The sequence below is a fragment of the Calidris pugnax genome, unplaced genomic scaffold (genome assembly GCF_001431845.1).
Source record: "Calidris pugnax isolate Ruff unplaced genomic scaffold, ASM143184v1 scaffold63, whole genome shotgun sequence".
Classification (NCBI taxonomy): Eukaryota; Metazoa; Chordata; class Aves; order Charadriiformes; family Scolopacidae; genus Calidris; species Calidris pugnax.
This window is the reverse complement of record NW_015090852.1, coordinates 384,813-401,978: the sequence shown is the minus strand read 5'-3', so window position 1 is coordinate 401,978 and position 17,166 is coordinate 384,813. Positions and strand designations below refer to the sequence as shown.

At 52.6% G+C, this 17,166-nt stretch overlaps 1 protein-coding gene across 1 annotated transcript in view; it reads right to left on the bottom strand.

Annotated features, from left to right (window-relative positions):
• Positions 1-17,166, bottom strand: part of PAPPA2 (pappalysin 2) — a 123,560-nt gene that overhangs the window by 80,324 nt on the left and 26,070 nt on the right. Inside the window, exon 2 of the mRNA XM_014943322.1 lies at positions 12,213-13,275. Coding sequence (XP_014798808.1) covers positions 12,213-13,275 — 1,063 coding nt within the window. The remainder of the gene's footprint in view (positions 1-12,212; positions 13,276-17,166) is intronic.

Here is a 17,166-nt window from a genome sequence, read left to right as displayed (position 1 = left end):
ATGGTTGTGGCTACCTAATAGACCTCTAGTCTCTCTTGAGCTCCAGGAGGAGTAAATCCTGCGCTGCAGAAAGCATCAAGACCAACCACCCACAATTCCAAATGGTCAAGTGATCCTGGTGCCTGACACTGAAGCCATTACATTATGATCCCAGGAGAAAGCCCCACAACACTTGCTCTAGGAATAGATGTCTACACTCTCCCCAGGGACAAGAACTCACATGTTCCCCTTCGCCTGCCTCAAATAAAAATCCCTTGAGAAGGCAGGGACCAATTCACCCCATTGCCTCCTCCATTCCCATCACAAATACCACCCAACATCACCACAGTGCTGAAGGGGCATCTTTTCACAGTGGCCTCATGGAGAAGGTACCTAGACGTGCCCCATAGCATCATCCCCCAGCAAGAAAGGGCTCAGAGGGGTGACAGGGCAGTGGGAAGAGGAGCGTTGGGTCAGAATCAGGCACACAGAGAAGAGAAATCCAGGGCTGCAGGAGGGAGTAGAGGGCTGCGGTGAAGCTGATTGAGGGAGGCATGAAGGGAGACAAACAAAGGAAGCTGGCCTCTGGCTCGGCAGGGACTACCTGACCTCTCCTCCAAGGGGGCACGGCAGCTTTCGGCTGATGCTGGCAGCCAGCCCGTGTCCTGAGAGTTGTTGCTGTCTGGCAGAGACAGTAAGCAGCAAAACCCTAATTGGAACAGACAGCTGGATCTCAAAGCTCTCTCCTGTGCTTCTCTGCTGAGCCAAGACTTGGAAGCTGAGGCTGGGACACCTTTTTCCTGCATTGCTGTTCCCCCATCCTTGGCATGTCAAGGATGTGTCGACAGCCAGCACTGATGGGTCCCAGCCCTTTGGGTCACCTCCTGAAGTGGACCTGCCAGAGCTGTCACCCTCCATCACCAGTGCTCACTAGGGACACACTGGTTCTCTCTGCTCCAGAGTACATTTTAGGACTGGCACAGCTTTCACCTCCCACACATGGAAAGAGCGACTAGCAATGCTGTAGTGGGGACATCTACTCTTCCCATCCCTTCTCCCCCACGTTGTCAAGCTCCTGGTCACTAGTCTTTCATCTTTTGAGCTACTTCTCAGCCAGAGGCAACCTTCAAGGATTCCCTGTACTCCCACCACACTCAAACCCCTGCAGCCTGCCTAAGGGTGCACCACAACACCAGCAGCCCCAAAGGGCTTCCTTCTCAGGGCAGAGAGACAAGGACCTAATCTTTGCAAGGTCATCTTCCAACAGCTCTCCTCATACAACCTCAGAGGTGCAACATCCCTGTATAATTCAACATGGAAAACCCTGTGCCACCAAGAAAAGACTCACAAAATTAGCATTTCTTATAGCACTTCAGCCCTAAACCATCTCTTGGTTCTGCCAAACAACCAAAGCCTGTACACACTTGAAAGTTGATATAAAATATGCCAAATGTTTCCCAAAAAACTACCACAGGAGGCTGGCTTCAAGCTTGTGTTAGCACCACTGATTCAGCCCATGAACCTTATTTTTTATCCCCTCAGGGAGGACAAATCCATGCAAGTCCCATAAACTTCCTGGCTTATGTGACAATCCTTGTGTTGCTTAAGCATAATGGGCCATCAACTTTCCCCTGGGATAAATTTGTCCTGGCAATCTGCATTTTAGTGCTCTACATCTTGGGGGAGTTGATAGCATTTGGGGTTTATTTTAATGGGAGTTGGTAGCCATGATCAATTGTAAAAGCTCTATTTCCACGGAAATGGGTATTTAATAGATTTTAAAAATGGTGGTTATTGACCCAATGGGCCTTAATGGCTTAAAAACCATCTGATTGTAGTATGTAAGAGTAAATGCATATGATTTTCAAATGCATACTGGAATAGGTAGTAAAAACCCTTTTAAATTGCAGGGACCTGGTCAATAGGGAGTTTCCATTTGCTTGTTTGGCCTTTCTATTTCTATCAGAGTGAATCACGACCATCTCTTCCTCAGAGAGGCTTACCATTTCCTCACGGGTGAGATCATCTTAAAACACGCGACCCATCTGAGACCCATCAAGGTACGGGGATGTCTTTCATTAGACCGGGCGGCCATGCAGAGTCAGGCTTTCAGAGCTGCTGGGCTCCCAGCTGCTCCTTGTGGTGGGAGCTGAAGACACATGGGCTATTTCTCATCCTCCATGGACCGTGGCAACCCCGTTGCTCCCAGGGAGCTAAAAAGCCACATGTGCCTCAGACTCCTGGGTTTAAACTTAACTTACAGGCTCCCAGTTGGTGATCCTACAGTGAAAAACCAAGATTTCTGCCTGGGAATATCTGGGGTTAACACATACCAGAAGCATCAATAGGAGCAAACTCCAAAGAAATGTAGTCATTACTAAGAAGTAGTTGTGCAAGCAATGAACAGAATAAACCCTGATATTTATTTCATGGTGTCTACAAGCACCGACTGAAGTCTCTCCCCCAGCTAAGGGACATATTGGGGTTTTTCTCCCCCACCAGCTCTCCAAGATCTCCAAAGGCTCAGTACAGACTGAAATCACTCCCCACCTTTGCCCACCACAGGGGCAGCTCCCCTCTCCTGGCTGCCTTTTTCGTGAGCCTGCAGGAACACAGATGCCCAAGGTGCACCAGCCTGTGGCTTCAGCCATTGCAAAGAGGACAATCCAAGCCACGCAGACACAGGACAGCAGGGCTAGGTACATGTCACCTCTGTAGAACAAGCCAGACAAAACCCCAGGACGTGAAAACTCCCAAATTTCAAAGGAGCCTCTGTCCTCCTGCTCCCTCTTACCTTCCCCTTCAAAAACCCAAGGAAGCAGGAATTAAAGAGTTCAGAGCCACAGCCTGTTGCTTCTCCTCCTCATCAGGGGAACAAGTGAAGGAGACAAATATTGCAGATCACAGCCTGCTTCCACCCTAGTAAGGTGTCTCCCAGTGCCACCCCCAAGCAGGTCCATAACCAGCTTACAGCAACACTCACCTCCATCCCCTGGACCCCAAGAGCATGCAAGGAAGGAGCCATGCTGCTGATCAGGTGCAGACCCTTGATGCAAAGCCCAAGGTTTGCAGGTGCCTGGGTGATTGCACCTTCACTGGGTTAGTCTATCCACCTGTGCTCAGCACTGACCATCACTCTCAGCAGGCATTAAAGGAGGTTCAGACCATCATGGTGACCTCTAAAACCCTATCACCATTTCCCCAGAGCACGTGCCTGGCCACCTGTTAAAGCACAGACCTAAGAGTGCACCTAGCAGGTCAGGAAGCTACTGCACATTTGCGGGGACTGTAAGAAGGAGAAGGAAGCTGCATTCACCAGACATCATCCCTGAAAACAGGGAAACAGCAGCGGGCAGGTGGAGTTAATCAGAAGAAATCCAAAGAAACAGAGTTAAAGATCCAGCTTTGAAACCTTTAGGGGAAGAAAAAGAGCTCTACCAGGGAGAAAGGCAGAGAAGCACTGGGGAAGGAGGGGAGCTGAGCATTGATTGCCCTGGGTGGCTGGGCTCCAAAGCCTGGCACAGGCAGCATCCCGGCTCCAGCACACATGATGTGCTTTGGAGACACTCCCCATCCACCGTGCAGGGTAAGGACTTGCCTTCCTTTGATACAGAATCACAGAATCTTCTAGGTTGGAAGGGACCCTTAAAGATCATCTTGTCCAACCGTCAACCTAACTGACAAAAATAGACACCCACACAACAAACAAGGAGCATCATCACTAAACCATACCTCCCAGCACCACATCAACCCGTCTTTTGAACACCTCCAGGGATGGTGCCTCAACCCCCTCCCTGGGCAGCCCATTCCAATGGCTGAGAACCCTTTCAGTGAAAATTTTTTTCCTAATATCCAGCCTGAACCTCCCCTGGCGCAACTTGAGGCCATTTCCTCTTGTCCTGTCGCCTGTGACTTGAGAAAAGAGACCGACCCTCATCTCTCTACACCCTCCTTTCAGGTAGTTGTAGAGAGCAATAAGGTCTCCCCTCAGCCTCCTCTTCTCCAGGCTGAATAACCCCAGCTCCCTCAGCCTCTCCTCATAAGACTTATTCTCCAGACCCCTCACCAGCTTTGTCGCCCTTCTCTGGACCCGCTCCAGCACCTCAATGTCTTTTTTATGGTAGGGGGCCCAAAACTGGACACAGTACTCAAGGTGAGGCCTCACCAGTGCCGAGTACAGGGGGACAATCCCCTCTCGGGCCGTTGATGCTGGCTGGCAAGACACCGGCGTTACACAGAATGTGTGTGGAAGAGGGCAAGCCAGAGGGGCTGAGAGAAACAGAGAGAGAAAATCTTTTGCAGCCCCTTGCGGTTTTGCGAGGCAGAGCTTAACGGTGGCAAGTTATTCTAGAGCAGGCTCCAAGCTAAACAAAGCCAGGTACGGTTTACTTGCTGCCTGGATTATTTGTTTCAAAGAAAAATAAAAAAACTTCCTAAGCCAGGACTAAGCACTTCTTGCCTGTCTAAGGCTGCACGGATAAGCCATGTCCCATCTAACCCAGAGGAGTAGATCTAGTGTAAATCAGCTTTCTCTTAGTTTTTGCCTGCACCAAAAATACAAAGCAGCGCTCCAGGTTTAGGGAGGTCTCAAGGTCTCTGCAAGGAGGTCGATGTTCCCAGGAGCCCAAATTTCAATGCCAATTTTTACAGCGCAGTTCACAATCTGCTGAGAGAAGGCGGGGGGGGTAACACAGGTCTGTGCAACATCCCTGGTCTTCCCCAGCACTGTGTGGGCTTCAGGTGGCTGAGCAAGGAATCTCCTGGGCATGGAGAGGAGAAGGACCCTTTAGCAGGGCTAAGAGTGGATGAATTTGCTGAGCAGGGATGATGATCCCAGGAGCATCAAGCTAAAAGCTCCCAGTTCCTCTAGAAGGGGAACCACACAGCCCTGTCATCAATAAACCCCCTTCAGGCACTCTTCACCATGATGGTAGTGTCCAGTTTTGCTAAAAGATGCAAAACCTTTGCTACATTCACCATAAACTTCTTACCGAAGGGCAAAAACTTGCAGCCTTCATATTGGTCAGGAAAGGGACTGAGACAGAGAAAAAGAGGAAAAGAAATCTCTTCAAGTCAAACAACTCCCCCCTGGTTTTTATATTATTAAAAAAAAGAAAAAAAAAAAAAGGGAAAAAACAAGTCCCAAGCCTCCAAATTATTTTTAGGTCCAGGCAATTGGGTGTCCCAGCCGGAGCACGGCGTGCACAAGCCAGCATTCTAAAAATGCCTTCCTCGTGGATATAAAAAGGACTCAAGATAATTTATTGTGGAAGTTTTGTAATGTAATGATCGTATGTTAACCACAAACAAAAATCCGAGGCTCTCTCTGGTACCCAGCACAGACCTTGGCAGGCAAGAGTCACAAAGGCTCAGCATCCCTTGCCCTCCCCAGAGCCTCCCAACAAAATCTTCTGCCTTGTGCCACCTCGGTGGGTTTGGGCTCTGCCAGACCCATTCCCTCTCTGCAAAGGGGCAACCGAATTTCCTAAATAATGGTGGCGGCCGGGCCAAGAAAAACTAGAAGCAGTATGTTCACTTAACAACTCCAATGGCTGCGGCTCAGCGTGCCAACCCAAACGCAGGATAAATCACCCCCGAGACCCCGTCAATGCCGAGCTGATGGAGTCCCACCACACAGCTGCCGAGCTCCTCGTTGTCCTGCTGTTTCAGTTCCTGGGGTCTCACAAGCCTGGCCAGGGTCTTGGCTGGGGTCCTGTGCCTGCAGGCAAGGGTACAGCCGGACAAGGAGGACCCCTTGGGGAGGGCTGAACACCAGGACAAAGAGTGACACCCCCCCCCTCCCAGCCCTCAGACACATGCTGTTTCTTCACAATTGCCATCTTGATACAATCAGCCTCCTGGACAGTGGTGCTTGCTAGAACAATAGCTCACATCTGGGGCAGCTGTTTTCCCTGAAAGCACCCAGGCTGCCTACAGCCGCTGGGCAGGGATCTTCTCCTCTCACTCACACGCAGGTTCCTCAAGGAACATCGCCTGGCAGCTCCATGCTTGCAGAAAGGCTTTCAGGATCGATCAAGACCCATTCTCCAGCAGAGGCTTATTGGAAATTAACCCTCGAGCCTTCAACCTTGGGAACAAAAGCAGTAAGTTGCTGTAGATTTTATTTCCTACCTTTAGCACCCCAAAACATTGGAAGAAGATTTAAGGACATCAGCAGTAAGCTGCCATACATGCAAGCTGTTTTGGCTAGTGCCAAACCCAGGGGCTGGGAAGCAGTCCTTGGACCAAGAAACCTCTACACCTTTGTGTTCCTCTTCTAGCCCCACTACTCTGCTTCCCTGGGGTCACACAACAGAGCTCTGGTCACAGTGAGGTATGGAACCCTCTGCTTTTGACCAGTGTCCCCAAGACCTTAATTTTATTTCCTACCTTTAGCACCCCAAAACATTGGAAGAAGATTTAAGGACATCAGCAGTAAGCTGCCATACATGCAAGCTGTTTTGGCTAGTGCCAAACCCAGGGGCTGGGAAGCAGTCCTTGGACCAAGAAACCTCTACACCTTTGTGTTCCTCTTCTAGCCCCACTACTCTGCTTCCCTGGGGTCACACAACAGAGCTCTGGTCACAGTGAGGTATGGAACCCTCTGCTTTTGACCAGTGTCCCCAAGACCTTACACAGTCCTGCCAGACAGCTGTACCTGGGTACCACCTTGTCCCGAGAAGAGGTCATACCTGCAGTCCCACTGAGCCTGGTAGCATGCAGATCACACACCTCTCCATCTGTTCTTCAAGTGACAGACCACCACAAGGAGTGAGTGAAGGTGTCTAGCATGCAGATCACACACGTCTCCATCTGTTCTTCAAGTGACAGACCACCACAAGCAGTGAGTGAAGGTGGCTGCAGACGCCTCCTGTCTCCAGTTGAAACCATGCTCTACAACAGTGTTGGCCTCAGCTTGTTCCCAAATAATTAACTAATTTTATTTTAAAATAACATAGCATAGAGCCTCTCCTTGAATATCTCCAGGGATGGGGCCTCAACCACCTCCCTGGGCAACCTGTTCCAGTGCTCCTCTCTCCAGTTGAAACTTTTCAAGCCCCACTACTCTCCTTCCCTGGGGTCACACAACAGAGCTCTGCTTTTGACCAGTGTCCCCGAGTCCTTGCACAGTCCTGCCAGACAGCTGTACCTGGGTACCACCTTCTCCCAAGAAGAGGTCATACCTGCAGTCCCATTGAGCCTGATAGCATGCAGATCACACACGTCTCCATCTGTTCTTCAAGTGACAGACCACCACAAGCAGTGAGTGAAGGTGGCTGCAGACGCCTCCTGTCTCCAGTTGAAACCATGCTCTACAACAGTGTTGGCCTCAGCTTGTTCCCAAATAATTAACTAATTTTATTTTAAAATAACATAGCATATACTTGCCCTCTTTCACTGTGAGAAAGACCTGCTGAGGGCTCCTGTAATAAGGGAAAGTGGAGGGGAAGTGAGTGGCTAATTTGAATGTTTTCTTACCATCAAGTTGGGATTAAGGTCTGAGCAGGTCAGGTCTTGCCCCAGGATGCTGCTTCACCTGCTCTCAATTTTACACCTTTTATGCCGTTAAGTCCAACCACATTCAGCTGAACATCTGACAAGGGGCTGCTCAGGTGACAGAGAGTAGCTCTGAGTGATTTGTTCATCCTCAAGGGCCTTGTCATTCAGAGACACGAGGTTAATCTGGATAAGTTTTTGAAGACACCACTTAAAAGGCGAGAGGCTCCCAAGCTGCTTTTACCCAATTAAGCATCCTCCTCTTAGGAGGGGAGGCCAGCTAAGCCTGCATTAAAGCTCATCAAGTGTCCTGTTAATCAGGTACACTTTAATATCACAGCTGTGGTCCTCCCAGTGGAGGTCACCAAGAGGCTGGAGATGCCTCATCATTTTTCACCTCCTTTTGTCACTTTGCTTATTTCTGCCATTACTTTGGGTAGTGAGATGAAAGGCCCAGCAGCTCTGCCCTTACCCACTTTGCTCTCCAGACTCCCTTCCAGCTTTTCTTTTCACATTAACTGTGTCACACACCAGACTCTCATTCACTAGCTGCCCGAGGGGGGACCCTCACTGAGTGTTAATTGCTGTTAATGAGCTGTTGCTGCTTTTCTTCCAAGAGCACCAATTACAGCAGCACTCAGGCACGAAAGAAGATGCGTCTGCAGCAAATCAAGGCCAACTTTACTCCAGACCTTGGCATTTGCACTGCCAGCAACTCCTGGAAAATGCTTTAAATCAGGAGAAGACGGGATGACAACAGGCAGCTCTCCTGCCATTGCCTGTCCCTTTTTTCTCCATGTGGTGGGTGAAGGTGAATGAGAAGTCACTGACTTGCTTCCTATGGCTCCTGTTGTGGTGCCTTGTAGGGATGTCTGCACTCGGATGTTCACCTGAGCTCTCACTCAAATTTCCCTCCAGGCACAAGCACACAGTCCCACACGGGTGGTGGCCCAGCTGGCTCAGATCACAGCGGGACTTGTCTTGTCCCTACTAGAGGAGGTGTAGGAAGGACTGAGTTCTCACTCAAGTTTCCCTCCAGGCACAAGCACACAGTCCCATCGGTGGGTTTTACACATTTGCTTCCTATGGCTCCTGTTGTGGTGCCTTCTAGCGATGTCTGCACTCGGATGTTCACCTGAGTTCTCACTCAAGGTCTTGCCCCAGGACAAGCACACAGTCCCATCGGTGGGTTTTACACATGGGTGGTGGCCCAGCTGGCTCAGATCACAGCAGGACTTGTCTTGTCCCTACTAGAGGACTAGAGGAGGTGCAGGAAGGACTCCTCCCTGCTACTAGAGGAGGTGTAGGAAGGACTTGGCCTGATGGCCTGGCCTTGCATTCTGTGATTCTATGATTCTATGACTTGGCCTGGCCTTCTGCACAGCAACACTGCCATCATTTCAGCATCATCCCCTATCTCAGAGCTGGGGGCAGCTCCTACCTCACCTACATCATGGTACATCCCCACCAGAGCTTTATAATCCCTCTTTCCAAAACTCATTTCCTTCCACTGCTAAGCATGAGTGAGAGTACACACTAGCAGTAAGTGTGACCCTGGAAGTGTACTGAGATGTCTACCAGCTAAGAAGCTCTAGAGATACCATTGTTCCTAAGGCTTCTTGCTCTGATTTGCCCTTCTCAAAGCTGCAGGGCAAGGAAAGGAGGTTTTAAATGACGGATGTGCTAAGATGCTAAAAGCTTTTGCATGAGTGCTTAAGGTCATGCAAGTCAAGAAAAGGTATTGAGACCCTTCACCAAAATAGACTGAATCTGTCTACAATGCTGCTAAGAAATTGCCCGGTGTCTCACTCTGACTTTCTCATTTGGGTTATTTTTGGCCATACTAAGAAACATTCACATCTGAACCACTGTTTGTGAGAGTCCTGAAGTGAAATGCAGCAGATGCGATTTACCCCATGAAAAAAATCCCCAAATTTTTGTTTTGCCACCTTGATCTGAAAGGAGATTTGATCAGAAACATTCACATCTGAACCACTGTTTGTGAGAGTCCTGAAGTGAAATGCAGCAGATGCGATTTACCCCATGAAAAAAATCCCCAAATTTTTGTTTTGCCACCTTGATCTGAAAGGAGATTTGATCAGAAAGCACCACCTGCAGCAGGGTTTCCCCTCTCTTCCAGCTCTCCCGAACCTGCAGCTCCCTCCTGGGCTCTAGCACGGGGTTCTCCAGCAGAGAGAACATTTCTCCCGTTTTGGCTTCCACCCTAAAAATCCTGCAGTAAGTTCCCCAGCTGCCCCGCTCACTCCTCATAGAGGTTCATTCAAGTATAAGACCTCACAAGCAAACCTAGAGGCACTTGCTCAGCAGGAGCTCTGCCTGAACAAAACCCCTTGGGCTAAGGTCGCCTGCTCGCGTATTGTGGGATTCATCCACCGACTTTGGGAGAAAAAAACACCCAACTGGCCATGCCCTTGGATGACCTCAAGCTTCCCTTGGTTTTTCCCAAAGCCACACTACCAATTTGTCAATGGTTTTCCCCCAAACATGCACATGCTTCCCCAAAAGCCAGGGGAACCCTCTGCAGGGATGAGCCCGGGGAGGATGGGTGTCCACCAGCATCTCTGAAGAAGCTGGTGAAAGGCAGCAGCAGCAGAATTCAATTCATGCCCCCACACTTCCCAAATGCCAGGCACACCACTTTTGTTTTTCAAAGCTGAGCCTACAATCCATCTTGTCTTCTGAGCAGACCAATGAGGTCTGCGGAAAGAAAATTGCAAAAGATTTGTTATTTCCCTAGTGTTCCCACTTTCCCATTCCTTTCCCACAGAAGCAAGGTTTTTGTTTTGTTTTGTTTTGTGTTTTTTTCTTTCCCAACTTTCAGGGGAAAATCCTGACAAATGGAAGCCCTGATTCATACCAGCAAAAATTTGGCCTTTTTTAATTTAAGGTGGAGCCCTTCTTGTCTGAGGATGAAAACATTCCTCTAACTGCACACAGAGGTCAAGGACCGAGCCTTTTCCCTGCCGAAGCAAAGGCCAAGTGGCATTGGGTGCTCATGGCCACCATGAGCTGAGAGATGCTGTGCAAGCAGGAGAGCTGTTGTGCAGGCAGGAGAGCTGCTCACCTCCCCTTTGCTCAGGAAAGCACTACCCGTGATTGCTCAGAGGGATGGGAATCGAGGGGACAGGCAGGCACAGGGTGGTGACGGTGGCTGTCACCAAAGAGACTTCCAGAGGTGGGAAAACATCTTCTGGGGGGGGTGTGCTTGGGCAGAGGCACAGTGTGAGGCTGCATGGCCAGAGGGATGCATTGGAAGAAAGGCTCCCCATCCTCCTCCTATTTTTTCTCAGATGACTGAAGGACATATGAGAACGGGTCAGGAAGGGAGGAAGGGAAGCACTGCTCCTCTCCCATCACAAGCAGAGACACCTGCTTCCCTCCTCCCTCCGTGTCCCACTTGGGAAGCAGCAGAGAGAAGAAGTTGGCTTGGGAAAAAAGAATTTATGACCACAGCCTATCTGCTCCTACAGCCCAGGGAAAAAAAAAAAAAAAAAGTGAAGGAGAAAGAAGACAATCAATGGAGCAATGTGTCCCTAAACCCTCCCTTGCAGCTTTTCTGCCCAGATGCTGCCATCCATGCTGCTCCGATGGGCATCTCTGCCAACTGCTGGGAGCCAGCAGCAGGGAATGAGCAATTTTCTCTGACACCGAGGCAGAAACGGCTTAAAAAACAACAAAAAAAGAAAAAAAAGGAAAAGCCGTGACTTTTTTTTCCTTTCCCTGTCTCCAGCCAGAAAGCACATTTGGCAGAGGCGCTGGCGCTGGAAGCCATCGGCGGGGCCGCCGGCACTTCAGAGGCTCCAGGGAGGAGGGCAGGCGTGCACCAACCACCAACCACACCGAGGCCACTGACCACACTGCTGCGGGGTCACCCGTCCCGTGGAAGGGGTGTCCCCCTCTCCATCCCACCTCCAAAGGGGCCCAGGGAAAGCAGGCGTCCCCTCATGCCATGTGTTGGTGCTCCTCAGAGCTACGTGGGGGCATTTTGCACCTGCAGCATGTGGTAAAGGCACACGTCCTCCTCTGGCACCGAGCTGCTGGGGGATTTGCTCCAAAACCACTATTTGGCTTTGAGGGGTAGGGTTTTGATCACACCCTGCTCGTGCCCAGCCAAGGGCATCTCCCCACGGGCATAACTCCCCAGGGAGAGATTTGGGGAGGCTCACGCATGCCAACCTACACCTTACCAAATCCTGCCACTCACACCTAACAGCACTGACTCCTCCTCACCCCAGCACTCAGGCAGAGGCATTTTGAATTAAAAAAAAATAAATAAAAAGAAATTAGGTTTTAAACACACCCAGGGAAGGTGGGGAAGGGGCAGCAATATCCCCCTCTGCATCCCATGAAGGAGGGTGAGGGCAAGCTGCACCCTTTCCATGGGGCCACTCTGCCCACCCAGGGGATGCCCATGGTCCCACTGGCATGGCACTGGAGACCAGCAGCTCTGCACCAAGAATGTCCCCAGGGGGTTTCCCCATCACACCCTGTTTGTTTTGGGAGAGAAAAACGAGGGGTGCCATTCCACATCGTGAGATTTACTTGCCCTCGATGACCACATCCCTTGTCCCCACAGGAAAACGCTCCTCCACCTTCCCATGCTGGGAGGTGGCTGGTCAGAAGCATCCAGGCGCAGAGCGAGGGTCAGGGAGAGGGTGCTCCCCATCTATCCCTCGATGCGCCGCCTCCTCCCCCACTACAGGCCCTGCACCTACCGCTGGGGTGAGTCGGGATCGAAGCAGGTCCTGGCCACGTCGGTGGCCCACGGGTCGCAGCAGTCGCCGTCGTCGAAGTCATCCAACATGTTGTTGCACTCCATGTGGCAGACGCCGTCGCGGCGCTTCCAGGAGAAGCAGCGGCCGGAGCGGCGGCAGTCCCCGCCGTCGTAGCCGGTCAGAGGGTGCTCGCACTCGGGGTCGCAGCGCTCGTTGCCCACCTTGCTGGGCTCGCAGCCCAAGAGGACGGCGCGGCGGCGCAGGGAGGAGTTGCGCACCTCCAGCAAGTTGAGCTGCCAGGAGATGTTGTAAGGGCGGAAAGCCTCGCTCAGGGCCCGGTGCTGCCGCCAAACCTGCTCCCGGCTGACGGTGGGCCGCCCGCCCCCGTCCTCCACCAGGTTCACCACCCGGTACCTCACCACCTTCCCGCTCCGCAGCGGCCAGTGCCGGTTGTAGTGGGAGACCAGCTCCACGTTATCACAAGCAGTCTGCCCGCAGGCCGGGGGGCCCAGGGGCCGCAGGACAGGAGGCGGCGGGGACGGCAGCACCCGCTGCTGAGGAAAGGCCCCCTCCCGAAAAGGCGCCCAGCGCTCTTCTGGCGTGGCAAAGCCGGCGGCCAGAGCCAGCCCGGCCCAACCCCCGTCCACCCCTTCGAGGAAGGCACGCTGGAGATGGGATTGGGACAAGGCTTTCCGCCACAGGGCCAGCCTGGCCAAGTGTCCCCGGAAAGAATGAGCCGTCCCCCAGGCGTCCCCCCCCAGCAGCAGCGTGCGGCAGGAGGCCATGAAGGCGCTGTGCAGGGGGCCCCCCTGCCCGCCAGCACGGCCCACCCGCGTTCCGTCCACGTAGAGGGCCATCCAGCGCCCATCGTAGCTGGCGGCCAGGTGAGTCCATGCCTCGGGGCGGTAGCGGTGGTAGCTGGTCACCTCGGTGGCAGCAGCCGCCCGGTCCGTGCGGAGGGAGAAGAAGAAGCGGGCGTCCTTCTTGCCGCCCAGCTGCAGGGCGCGGATGCCCAGCGCCCAGCCCTTATCGCTGGCCGTGTGAGAGCAGTTGTCAAAGACGCCTGCAGCAGGGATGGGGATGGAGAGAGAGGAGAGATGGTGAGGACCAGAGAGCACTGCCACTTTCCCCCCCTCCCAGAGCACAAGTTGGGTCCTCAGCAGTGGGACAGCCCTCGGCAGGGCTGCAGGGAGGCTCCTGCTGCCATTGCCATGGGTAAATGAAGGTGGGCATTGGCTGGGTAATGGGTTCTGCACCAGGGGAGACAACCCAGCCCCTCTTCAAAATCTTTGGATGAGCGGGAGGAGTAGCTGGAGGTACGGCAGAGAGATGGAGGGGGAGGATGGAGAGGGAAGGAAGAGCGCGGACAGGAGGTGAAGCTGAAGAGCAGGGAGTTTCTGAACTGTTTTCAATAGCAGCTCTCCTGTGGGACAGGATTAGAGGCTAAGCTTTTTATCTGCGGGCCAAAGCTTTTAAGAATTAGAGCACAGCAACCCAAAGCAAAACAGCCTCCTCTAGGGACTGCTTCCCCAACAGCTTCCAGGCAGATTTACAGCTCTCCTTTACGCTCCAGTTTTCCTCCCAGTCATGCATCCAGCGCGGGCAGGCGAGGGAGACAGAGGGATGCGCTGCCTCCAGCCGGGCGAGCGCACACCTCGGTCCCTGAAGCTCTCCTGGGCATAAATCCATCCCCAGGAACAGCTTCAGGCTCAGCCTCTCCCTGTGTACCCAAGCATCTTGCAAACCTGCATTTTAGACCGGGAAAGACCTAGAGCTTTGCTGACTTTCCCCAAAACTCAGGCTGCCGAGTGTCCACAGCCAAGAGTCATAGGTTTGGAGGCACCAAATGCCCTTGGGAATCAGTGGCCACAAAGGCACTTAAATAGTGGTAAGGGCAAATGGACCCACCCACTGCCTGGAAAAATTGTTTCTGGGCTCCTACATCACCACAGCCAGGATGTCCACGGGGACATCAGCTGGGGCAAGCAAACTTGAAGGCACACTTTGAGTCCTACCAGTGGCATCTTCTGGGAGCACCGTCCTCTCCCACTCCAACAAAATGCTTCCAGATGCAACAGTGCCCTGATGCTGGTGAGGTTTCTGCCATGCCTAGAGGCCCTTTTCATGCTTCTGCTGCGGTATTTGTTGTGCTCCAGCCCGTTGTTCCCCGTGTCTGCACCCAGGTTCTCCTGCTCCTCCCTGTGCTGCTCCCATCACGTGCACCATCTGCCCATCTCCATGGTGTCAGGGCATCGCGGGCCAAAACAAGGCACTCCTGCCCTGTCCTCCTGCCTTGCCTGGGGATGTTCAGCATGATGGTCTGGGGAAGCTGTACCTGCTGCCGGGATTGCAAAGAGGCCAGCGGAGAGAAGCAGAGGCTTTCATCCAGGGGACGTGCCTGAAGCCAGGTTACCATGACCCCACCTCTCCCCCCGCCAGCCCTCACGGCTGGCAAACGTCACGTCAAGCCCTGCTGCACCCCAGGAAGCAGCACCCCTCCCTCCATCCATTCCTTTCACCAAGGGTGAGATGGGTGGTGGCCTCTTGGCCATCCCAAGGTTGTCACCACCCTGGGCGTGGATCCCTGCTACTGCTCACTACAAAGGCAGCCACGCACAAAGCCTCCGTGGGCGGATGGGCTTGGGCCAACTCTTGTTTTTTGGTGGATTGTGAAAGGGAAGCAGAAAGACCAGGGGAAGCCGAGATGGGGAGAAGCCAAAAAGCAGAAGACAGTCAAAGGAGCCTTACAGGCGTGGGAAGGCAAAGCTGGAGAGTACTTTTGGGCTGAGTGCTAGTGGAAAGGTGCTTAGATCTGCACATTCAAAAGCCATCTTCTAGTATTTGGTCCTCACTGGGGTTGAGGAAACAGGGCTTGGTACCTCCTCTCTTAGGAAAACGCATGCATTTCACCTTGAAATGATTTGCAGTGCCCAAATTTGATTAAACACTGAGGAAAAAACAGGGCAAACAGCATCAGGGGTGGAACAGCTTTCTGGAGTCAGTGTGAGCTAGCATCCTCGCAAACCCATGCTGGGGCCAAGCCAAGCCTGGAAGTGCCTGACAACTTCAAAACTGGCCAAAAGAACCTTGGGCAAAGTTAAAACCTTGTCTGGAGACTTCATCAGAGGAATGCAAGTAAGGCCAAGGTCAGCTCTACAACAGGGGCTGGAAAGCCACTACAGCAGCAGCTGATGCTTCCCAGATATGACCAGGGATGTCATCTCTGGTGCACCGGCAGCCACAGAGCGTGCAGGCAGAGCAGCATGTCCCACAGCCAGGAGCCACAGCAGAATGGTGAAGCAGAGCCATCCAGCACCAGGTCTTGACATCTCTCAAGGGCCTCCACAAGAAAGCACCAGGGGACCAGTTTCAAGACCCTGGAATTTGCCAAAGAACTTGGTATTTTGTCTCAGGGCAACCCACTCAGAAGGGAAAGAGCTGTTTGCAGAGGAGGTGCAAGGCAATCTCAACACCTCCAAGTGCAACTCTGCCTCTGATCCGTCAGGTGGGAAAGGGGAGCTCTAGCCTGGTTTGCAATGTTAGGGTGATGACTTTGGGGTTTAAAACAAGAATTGTTGGCAACAGTGAAAAAAAAAATGAAGAGAAAGATGTCTGCCAGGAAAGATGTCTGATGGAGAAAAAGCCTCCAAAGTGATGAAGTGCACAAGTTGGTAAGGACAACGCTCAAAGCAGCATCAACTTGCACCGGGGCCAGAAGATTTTCAGCTCAAGGAATAGTTCAGCCATGCTTGAAGACTCAGATACCAGAGGAAAATTAGCTGCTAAAGCTCTGGAAGGACTGACCCAGGCCCTAGCTGTGCCATAAGAGCAACTAGCCCAAAAGCTTGCTCACCCCTGGGAACACGCAGTGGTGAGCAGCTCAGGGACCCAAGGAGGACACCTGAGCTTAGACACAGCAGAGGACTGGGGCTGCATCTGTTGAGGGATCTCCTGACCATAAAACCGTCTTTGATCCAGGAATAAAAACAAACCTCTGCATGGCACAAGGGGACATCCCTTTGGGGTTTACCAGAAGCAGAGCAGGCATGGATGGAGGGGAGACAAAAAAGGTGGAAAAAGAAAAAAACATCCCATGAAAGGGCTCTCATCTGCTGCCCAAAATGAGAAGGACATGGAAGAGGGACCGCTCTCCTTCCCCAGTGGTGGCTGTGGCAGGGCACTAGGGTTATACCCCAGCAGAAATCCCCCCATGCAAGAAGGGCTAAGAGGGATGAACCACCCACGGTGGCTCTAAGGCAAAATGTGACATCTACAAGAGCAAAACCTCAACCCCTGAGCCTTCAATCCAGACAGCAGTCATTCCAGCCAACAGGACAGCTTGCTTTGTTCAGACAGAGCTGCTCAACCTCGCCTTATTTCCCAGGTAATGATGCTGGAAGACGCTCAGCTCTGCCCTGCTGCTTTCCTCCTGCCTTCCCTTGCACATGGACACCTGGAGCATCTCCAGCTCCTCCACAGCTTTCCACCACCTCGGGGCTCAATCCCCTCTCCCGACAGAGCGGGCGCAGCGGCTCAGAGGCGGGCTCAGCACCTGCCGAAGGGCTGGCAGCTGTCTGCATCACCTGCTCGCACCAAAACGCCGGCAGCACTGGCCTGTCCCCCTTTTCCACCCGCACCCGGGGCCCCACAGTCCCAGCTGCAGGGAGAGGGTGGGAAGCGGACAGTGACTCAGAGAGCCGGAGGTGCCTGGGGGTGACTCAAACCCTGGAGCAGAGAGGCTGGGGGATATTACAGAATCACAGAATCACACAATCTTCTAGGTTGGAAGGTACCCTTAAAGATCATCTTGTCCAACCGTCAACCTAACTGACAAAAATAGACACCCACACAACAAATAAGGAGCATCATCACTAAACCATACCTCCCAGCACTACATCAACCCGTCTTTTGAACACCTCCAGGGATGGTGCCTCAACCACCTCCCTGGGCAGCC